Here is a 10,102-nt window from a genome sequence, read left to right on the forward strand (position 1 = left end):
AATCGTGAATGAAAAACTTTGAATTCCTATTTAAAAGCTAAAATTATCCCATTAATTATCACTAGTATTTATAAAATAAAAATCTTCATAAATTAGTCTTCCAATTGCTCCAAAACTTCTCAAGAGATAAAGAATAAACATTATATTTTCTTTAAACTTCTCAATATAATCAATTAAAGAGGTGAAGAATCTTAGTCGAAAAACACCAGTCGTTTTATCAAACATATCACTCTTTAATAGACTAAAGAAAAAATGCCAAACACCCATGAGCCAAAACAACCCATAGCCCAAACAGAAAATTCGTTCTCGTTCTAACAAAACATGGAACGAGCAAATTAAAAACCCAAACATAATCTTTAATAAAATTATAAAATGAAGTAAGTTTTCTTCGGAATATTCGAGTTTAACCCGATTTATATACGGATCTAAAACATTCAACAAATATTTTCTTTTTTTGCTCATTTATTATATTTATTATTTCTCCACCTTTTGGCTTGTGCTCATAGTCAACAGCTAGCAATGGCCTGTCTCAATTGGCCATATCATTGGCCAAAAAAATTGGAAAATAATACAATGAAATAAAATAAAATAACTCTGTCTCAACTAGCATTGAAATTATTGTTTGGTTCAACAGACAAATTATCTTTTCTTTTCCTTATAATTTTAAAATAATTGACATACAAAAACATGTCATCATTCCATAATGTTGAGTTGTCAAAAATGGTTGAAATTTTAAGTTAATATATTGGTTATTATAAAATTTATATTTCAATTATAGTATTCCTATAGAAAAATTGACTTTCCTCGTGATGCCACATGTTAATAAATTTAATTAATTGATAAAAACTTTAATTATTTATATTTATTTTTAAAGATTTTTAATGATATTAAAAATTACGCGTGTAAAAATTATAGATTTAAATATAATTATGTGTTTAAAAATAATGTACAATCAACAATGAAATGTATGGTTTGAAACTAATTAATCATAATAACACATGAAAATAATAACATAAATACATCATATAAATAATACTAAATACACTACAATTATTTATCACAGCATTGTCTTCAATTGTAAGATAGTGTCAAGTTGACTTGTGACACGGGCACAATTAACAACGTTATTAATATATACAACTAATGGAGATAATAAATTTTGCATATTAAAATAAAAACGTATAAAGTACATCAAAATAAAGCTTTAGTTGAGTAATAAATTTAACGATTTATTATCCAATTGGTGTGGGTTTAAATCCCACAATATGGATATTTTTATTGATTTTTTGTTAAAATGAAAAGACTAAAGTACCCTCAAATAATATCATTTATTTTGGGTAAACTACCAAAATAGTCACTTTTGTTTACCTTAGGTTACATTTTAGTCACTTATGTTTGAAATGTTACGTTTTAGTCACTTACGCTATCGTGTTGTAACATTTTAGTCACTGAGTTGTTAATTGTCGACAATGGTGTAACAGTAAGTTGATGTGGCACGTTAAATCATAATTTCAAACGAAATTTTTAGGTTAAATTCTACAATTGGTCCCTATATTTTTTCATTTTCAACAATTTAAAATTTTTCTTTTATGTTCTTCTAACTTTTTTTCCGTTCTCTTATGCTTCTCCCTCTATTTTCCTCCCTTCTTCATTTCTTTTAATATAGTTTTTCTATGCTTTCCATTTGTAACTAGTCCACAAGCTCGCCTCACTCGAAAAATTTAAATTGTTCAAAAAAATAAAACATAAAATAACTACGTTGAAAGAAATGGAGAAGGGAGGAAAACAAATGGAGAAACATAAGAGAATGGAAAAGAAAGAAAGTTAAAAAAACATAAAAGAAAAAATTAAATTGCTCCAAACGAAAAAATATAGGGACTGATTGTATAAATTAACCTAAAATTTTTGTTTGAAATGATGATTTAACATGCCACATCAGTTTACTGTTACACCGTTAACAGAAACTAACGGCTCAGTGACTAAAATGTTACAAAGTGATAAGATAAATGACTAAAATGTAACATGTACCAAACAAAAGTAACTATTTTGGTAGTTTACCCCATTTATTTTAATTCTAAAAAGGCATTTTCGTAATTTTACTACCAAGTTGATGATGCGGTTGAAGGTGACACTAACTCAATCAGGGGCTTAATAAATAGTATAGATATACAATTGATGTGGATAATAAATTCAAGAGCTTATTAATCCAATTGATGTGGGTTCATATCCTACTATAAGTATATTTTTATTGATTTTTGTTAAAATGAAAAGACTAAAATACCCTCGAATAATATGACTTATTTTAATTATAGAAGAAAGGTATTTAGGTAACTTTCCTACTAATTGATGACCAACTTAAAAGTGATATCAACTTGATAAGAAGCTTAATAAATAGTATAAATATTAGTATATAATCTCATAATTAATTTCATTTACATAAACTTTTGTACGTCATTATGCTTTGTAAATAATATATATGTATGTATCTCCTTTGGTCAGAGACTTCCAGAAGTCCATATTTATTTATTTTTTATTTTATTTTTCTCTCTCTTTGTTTGATGAAAGTGATAGCTAATTAATCTTCAAATCATACAAATATTTATGTATAGAAAATAAAAAAAATTTAACCTTTCATTTTAAAGATTTATTTATCAAATTACAAATGCATAATAATAAATTTAGCCACCAACGTTTACATGTTTTGTCAAAATGGTTTTAATTATTTTTTTGAGTTTTTTTTTCCATCAACCTTTATTCTTTTCTTTTTTTGGAATTGGTTTTTTTAACAGATTTGATGAAAGTACCGTTAAAAAAGTTAATGGGATGATGTGAAATTTCATATGTGAAATATATTTAATGAGATGTAATTTATTACTTAGATGACTCAATAAAATAATTACATGTGGAAATTAATAAACTAAAAATAATCCATGAAGTTAAAAAAATAACACTTAATTTAAAGAAAATAAACATAATTATCTAAAAAAGGTTTCAAAAATGAGTACATACATTCAATATTTTCGGTTTGATTTATTAATTATGTTTTTGATACTCTCAGTGAACAAACGTATGCATTCATTTTGAAACCTTTTTTGAGATAATTACATTTATTTTCTTTAAATTAAGAGTTATTTTTTAATTTCATATACGATTTATTTTATTAATTTTCACATGTAATTATCTTATTGGGTTACCCAAGTAATAATTTACATCTCATTAAAAACATTCCGCATCATCCTCGTTAATTTTTTAACGGTACTTTCATCAAATCTATTAGAAAAAGCTGTTTGAAAAAAAAAATAAAAATTGATAGCCAAAAAAGCTCAAAAATATAATTATGATCATTTTGGCAAAATATGTAAATATTAGTGGCCAAATTTGTGATTAAGCCAATTATAAGATAGATGGATAGGATTTATTTTGTAATTGCAAAAAAGAAGTTAGAAAAAATAAACTAATTATTTTCATTTAATTTAGTGAAAAATCCTAGAGGACTAAATTGTCAATTCGAATTTAAAAATCCTTTGCGTGATCGTGAATTAAATTAGTGAGACCCATGGGACAAATTACTATTCATTTAATTTTTAAAATACATGTTTTTATATTAATTTTATATATTATAATTACATTTAATTAAAAATATTAATATCTCCTCCCCTAAATATAATGTAAGCTCTAATTGTACCCAAAAACAAATTGATCCAATCCAATTACAAATGCAAGTAGTCTATAAGTAGAACAAACCACTAATTATAAATACAATTAGATCAGACCTAAGCCAGAATAAATCTAAACAGTTTTACTTAAATCAGAACAAAATCTCGACTAAGAATTTACACATAGTTAACAGTATACATATTAAAATCGAATTAATTGACTGAATTGAATTAGTTTAATTAATTAATCAATTTTTGAAATTAACATAATCAGAAATCAATTAAAAAATTTATGAAATTTCGGTTATCGATTAAAATTCTTTTAATCCCCTATTAAACATGATAAAATTTAAAAATATATGTAGATTTTTTTACCTAAAGAAAAATTGTACATGTCTTGATTTTTTTTATTAATATGTGATGCCATAATTTTAGCTTTAGGGTGGGTTTGGATGGGCGGTAGAGTGCAGTGTAATGTGTTTACTTTACTTTTTGTCTCACGTTACTGTATCGTTACAGTATCTAATCTCATCGCCACTGTTATTTTTACGCTAACTATAGATAAACACACCACTCATCTAAACTCACTCACTCTTCATGAATTTGTAAGGATGAAAGCATCAAATTGGCATTTAATATTGGTTGGAACTTGGCAGACAAGAAATTTCAATTTTCATACGTCCCTTTCTTGACCCATCCCTTTTTTATTTTCTTTTCTAACTTGTTGCCACAAGAAACATAAATTATCTTGTTTGGTGGAACAAATTTTTGACAATTATATTTATATGATTATGTCATATGGTTATCTGTCATTTTATTAAGCATCAAATTTCATGCCTCCTCATGAATTAAATATTGCATTTTTTTTATTGTTTTAAAATAGCTAGACTATCACTTTTAAGTGTTAAAAAAAACTATAGTTTATTGTGAATAATAGATCTATTTTATTCTCATTCTATCATTTGTTTTAATAATAGAGTAAAAATCGATTTAAATAAATTTAATTAATTTAATCAATAGCTTTTAATCAAACAGATTCAAGCAATTCGATTGTAATGATTAAATCGGTTAAGATAATTTATGTGGATTGATTATGAATTTATCGACTTAATCGACTTCTAACGTATATATATTTTTAAAAATATATTTATAATATATAATAACTATATATAATATCTAAAATTTTAACTAAAAATCAAAATTCACTTCAAGTTTATTTAATCGATTTGATCGACCGATGTTAAATCAATTTAATTATGCCAATTAAAACAAAAAAAAAATCAATTTGTTAATTAATTTAAAATTTACCATAAACTCAAGCAAGCTAACACTTTGAGCTATCCAAACATGGCATTAACGAAAACAATAAAAAGAACAAAAAAATTAATCTCAAAATCAATAAAAGGACTTCTTCTATGATGAAATCTCAAATGTTTTGAAAATCAAAGATGTCCTTTGACAAAAAAGTGAGACACAATATGATAAAACATATTTATAAAATTCCTTAAATTTAGGTCAATGTCATAAAAGCTAAAGGCATATCTAGTGGCAAAAGTGCTCATGAATATTTTTTTTTTTTTACTTTTATGTTCATGATTTATGTTCGAGATTTAGAGTTGTTTCTTTTAATAATATCATTTTTAAAGTTTAAATCCGAGTTCTTCCATGAGTGCAGTGTACTTTACCATTGCATCTAACTACTTGTTGATGAAGATGATTGTTTGTAATATTAAGCATTAAATTACTTTTCTTTGAAATTTATCTTGGCCAATAAGCAAAAAATGGCTTTGAAAAAAGGGGATTTTTTTTAAAGGGTAAAGAGGAAGAAATGACTTTGGAAAAAGGGTTTCTTTTTAAAGGATAAAAAAAAAAGAAATGGCTTTGAAGAAAGGCTTTTTCTTAAGCTAAGAGACTTTGAAAAAAGGATTATAAATTATTTTTAAGTGAAGTTTACTTTGTTTGTGCCTTAAAACTAGACATTTCTTTCTTTTAGTAAATGCTAAAGTAAGGGAGAAAAAGAAGAGAAAAAAAAAGTAAAAAGAAAGAAGCTTTATAAAAGAGTAGTGGTACCAAAATATTCTCAACTTGTGGTTTAAAAGTAGATTTTAAAATATATTAATATTAATATTAATAAAAGAATTTTTTTTTCATTTTTAATACTTAAATTACAAACAATAGTTGAATGAGTTTTAGCTCAATTCACATGAGCATTGTTGTCAATGCAGGAGGACGCTAGTTCGAGTGTGTTAAGTGCATTTTCCTCCTATTTATGAATTGAGGAGGCGCTATGGATAATTCTAGACATTGTATCAAAAAGAGTATATATGATCAAAACCTATAATAAGATTATTAAAAAAAATCAACTCAAATACACTAATTGAATCAACCTATATACAAAAAATGGATTTAAAAAAAATATTGAACTAAACTCAAATAATTTTTTTCTCTTTTTCAAATGTATTTAAGTTCATTCTTATTTTTCTTTTAATTTAAAAGCAATACTTATAATGTATTTAAGTTCATTCATTATTCATCAAATACAATAACCAATGTATTTTTCAATAACATACATTCTAATGTTATAATTAAAATTATAGACAGTAATTATAACTATTATAAAAAAAAGTATAATAGGATTGATAATTACAATATATTAACATAAAGTATGATGATACTTAAAACTATAATAAAGTTGGAATTAAACCTACTTATGCACAAACAATTATATTAATCCAATTTGAAAATAAATGTATGTATCCATTCCTTTAAATATATACAGTTGAATGAAAATTAAAATTTCATGTATAAATTATATTAATAAAAGCGCTTACAGATTTCTCCGTCAAAATACTTACAATGTGAAGGATAGATGGTGAAAGACTATTTGGAAGTTTCACGGACCTCAATGTGCTCGGCTTTTCTTATGGCTAGTGTTCAAGCAACGCCTTCTAACTAATGTGGAAAGGGTACGGAGAGGCATTGGGTAAAATGGCTCTTGTTTGTTCTTGTAACCTCGTTGAGTGGATGGAAACCAATTTGTGTTCTTCAACATGGTTGCCTAATGTGGGGGTTCTCTAGTCCAGTCTTTTCGATTTACTCGCTTGACGCATATAGAAAAGCAGGAATCTCTTTATCTTTCAAGAATTATTTTGGAACCCTTCAAGATATTCATCTGACTAAATTAACTTCAGCCTTAGTTAGAAAGATCCATATGATTTTACAAACCATGGAGCAATGGGAGATCAAGTATATTCATAGAGAGAGAAATCAAGTTGCGGATAGACTAACCAAAATGGCTTTAAAGAGGAACTCAGCTTTGCAAGTGTTTGAAAAGGTTCCAGAGGAGCTAGTAGCGTCTGCTGAGACTGCTAGAACTACAAATCATTCGATTATGTTAGATTAATATAGTTTGATTTTTGAAATTTAAAATAAATGCATATTATTTTTCAAGAATAGGCCATAAGGTATTTGTAGATACCATAATTAAAGTATCGGATAAGGATTTAGATTATATTTGAAATAAGAAATCCAAAATCCATTTTTAAAATATTATAATGATGACAAAAATGGTTGGTTTTGCTTACACCATTTTTGGATTAAATTAATAACTTCAATAAAATATTCAATAATTTTAGCAATTAATCAAATTTCTAGGAAGTAGTAAACAAATTTTTCACATGTATATATGCCTTACTTCACAAGTTCAAAATCTCACTATAATAATATTGTTTAAATCCGTCGGATGAAATCGTAAATTAATTGACTTGTGAATTACTTGAAAACGATTTAACCAAGTTAAAAATCGAACGATTGAACCGAGTTAAAAATCGATTGAATCGATGATTGAATTTTTTTTAATATTTGAATTTTTAAAATATAAATTTTAATCAATTATTGAATTAAATCAAACAAACTTGTCAAATTCCTAAATAAAAAATTAATGACTAACTGATTAAACTAGTTCAATTATTGACCCGATTTTAAGAACCTTGACAATTAACTCAAAATTTTTTTAAATTTTATTTAAAAATCTAGTTTAACTCGACTCTAATTTAATGAAAATCAAATGTGATTATGTCTATCAGATATCGAAAGTGTGGGATTAAATTACAATAATTACGTACTAGTGGTGTGTATGTGTGATAATGATTTATTCTTGTTAATAATATATGAATAATATTTTAAAAAAACATATAATGATATAAAGATAATTTTAAAAAAAAAAGAAAGAAAGCATGGGAAAAATAAAAATAAGTAGGTGATAACGTGTCAGATAGAGACAAGGGCGACGTTAGTCGATCAATGCTCAGATTTTCGAAACGCGTGTCACGTTTCGTACTATCAGTCTCCCGCGTGTTAATCACTTTCGGAATATTCTTTTTCTTTAATTACTGGAATTAATTTATGGGTTTTCTTTTTGCATTTCAATTTTAATGATAAAATCAAAAACATTAATAATGGATTTTTTAAAATTCCAAAAATAATATAAAAATGATTATTACATAATAAAATTTGTAGAATATGATAATTTTTAAATTTATACAATTAAATATAAATAAAAAATTATTACATAAACAAAAATCTAAATAAAAACTTAATTAATATATTTCACTAATCCTTTATTAAGTGCTTAATCTCCGTATTTTGTTTAAACGGTGTTTAGGTTCAACCAATCAAAATGTTACACGTAAGCAAAATTACAGCGTAGCAACCACGCTAACGCGTCATTTCATACAAATAAATTTCTTTCTTTTAGCTTCAATTAATTTGCTTCAAAGCCTTTTTTTTCTTTTTATTTTTCCTCTCAGCGGAAAATAAAAGAATGTTCACTCTTCTGGGAAATTAGTATCTATTGTTACTCTTTTTTGTAATTGTTCCTTAGATCTGTGAAAATGGCGATGACGACGTTTTATTGGTGTTACCGGTGTAATCGGGTTGTTCGGCTTTTGAATCCAGATACCGTTAGTTGCCCCGATTGCTATAGTGGGTTCATTGAAGAGATCGATTATCAAAATGAAGCGGCGCGTGCGTTTACACCCGCGGCGGTTTACGCTAATCCTAGTCCTGGAACCGCTGTTCTCCGCCGTGGACGTCGTAGTGGTGGGAATCGGTCTCCTTTTAACCCTGTTATTGTCTTGCGCGGTGGAACGGCGACGTCTTCGCCTTCTGGGGGAGATTCGAGTGTTGAACGGAACGGGAGGGGGTTTGAGCTTTATTATGACGATGGATCCGGGTCGGGTCTGAGGCCGTTACCGCCGACTATGTCGGAGTTTCTGTTGGGTTCTGGGTTTGAGCGGTTAATTGATCAGTTATCGCAGATGGAGATTCAGAACGCGGGGCGGAACGAGCAACCGCCGGCGTCGAAAGCGGCGGTGGAAGCAATGCCGACGGTGGAAATAAACGAAACCCATATCGACGGCGAACTGTGTTGCGCCGTCTGTAAGGAGCAATTCGAGTTGGGGACCAAAGTTCGTAACATGCCTTGCGATCATCTCTACCATTCAAACTGCATACTCCCCTGGCTTCAATTACGGAACTCCTGCCCCGTCTGCCGCCACGAATTACCTGCAGCCACCGTAGACGGCGATGAAGGAGCAGAAACCGATCGTGTGTATTCAAATTTAGATGAGACTCCGGTGGGGTTGACTGTTTGGAGATTACCTGGTGGAGGGTTCGCCGTGGGCAGGTTTCAAGGAATCAGAGGAGGTGATGGGGAGAATAGAGGTTTCCCAATGGTTTACACGGAGGTTGACGGTGGTTTTAGCGGCGGTGGGCTTCCACGAAGAGTTTCATGGGCTAGTCGAGGTCAACGAGGAAGGCAAAGAGGAGGGGTTTTCAGAAGATTTTTGGGTAATCTTTTTGGGTGCTTTAGTGGTTCTAATTCTAGATTGATTTCAAGGTAATTTAAAACCCTAGATTATGAACATCTCAAATCATTTGTAAATATTGAGGTAAAAATTGAAATGGGGTTATCTCAATTCACCATATTTTTGCCAATAACACAATATTTTTAGGTTTCAACCAATATCAAATTTACTTTTAGGTTCCTCTTCTTTTCTGTCTTTGATTCATTTTCTACAAGAAATCCAGCATAATTTTTTGTTTTTCTCATATGAATGGATTCCATTCCTTTGTGGGATTTACATAAACCAATGACTGTTTTCGTTGACATAATTGAATCAATGAATTTGAATGTTTGAATGAGAAAATTAGAATTGAGTTTGATAGTTCATTGATGATGCAAATAGAAGAAAAAGCCATAAGCACTACTTTTGTTGTCCAACAACCAAACAATTCTTGGATTTTATGTGAGACTTTGTGATTTAAAATGAGCAAATTAATGGGTCTTGTTGGGTGGGTTTGAAATTTTTGAACAAGTTTGATCACTCTTTAAAATTTTGTACCATGAAATTGACTATTGATATTCTTGGATTCACATCAATCTT

At 28.2% G+C, this 10,102-nt stretch overlaps 1 protein-coding gene across 1 annotated transcript; it reads left to right on the forward strand.

Annotated features, from left to right (window-relative positions):
* The first annotated feature begins 8,393 nt into the window (after positions 1-8,393).
* On the forward strand, positions 8,394-9,767 carry LOC107930065 (probable E3 ubiquitin-protein ligase RHC2A). The gene has a single exon (XM_016861625.2). It carries the CDS (start codon positions 8,549-8,551, stop codon positions 9,557-9,559), a length of 1,011 nt encoding a protein of 336 aa, XP_016717114.1. The 5' UTR covers positions 8,394-8,548; the 3' UTR covers positions 9,560-9,767.
* Positions 9,768-10,102: the final 335 nt, after the last annotated feature.

The sequence above is a fragment of the Gossypium hirsutum genome, chromosome D10 (assembly GCF_007990345.1).
Source record: "Gossypium hirsutum isolate 1008001.06 chromosome D10, Gossypium_hirsutum_v2.1, whole genome shotgun sequence".
Taxonomy (NCBI): domain Eukaryota; kingdom Viridiplantae; phylum Streptophyta; class Magnoliopsida; order Malvales; family Malvaceae; genus Gossypium; species Gossypium hirsutum.

Bases quoted from the DNA above. Each gene is read 5' to 3' on its own strand.
- LOC107930065 (XM_016861625.2), top strand. From the start codon at position 8,549: ATGGCGATGACGACGTTTTATTGGTGTTACCGGTGTAATCGGGTTGTT.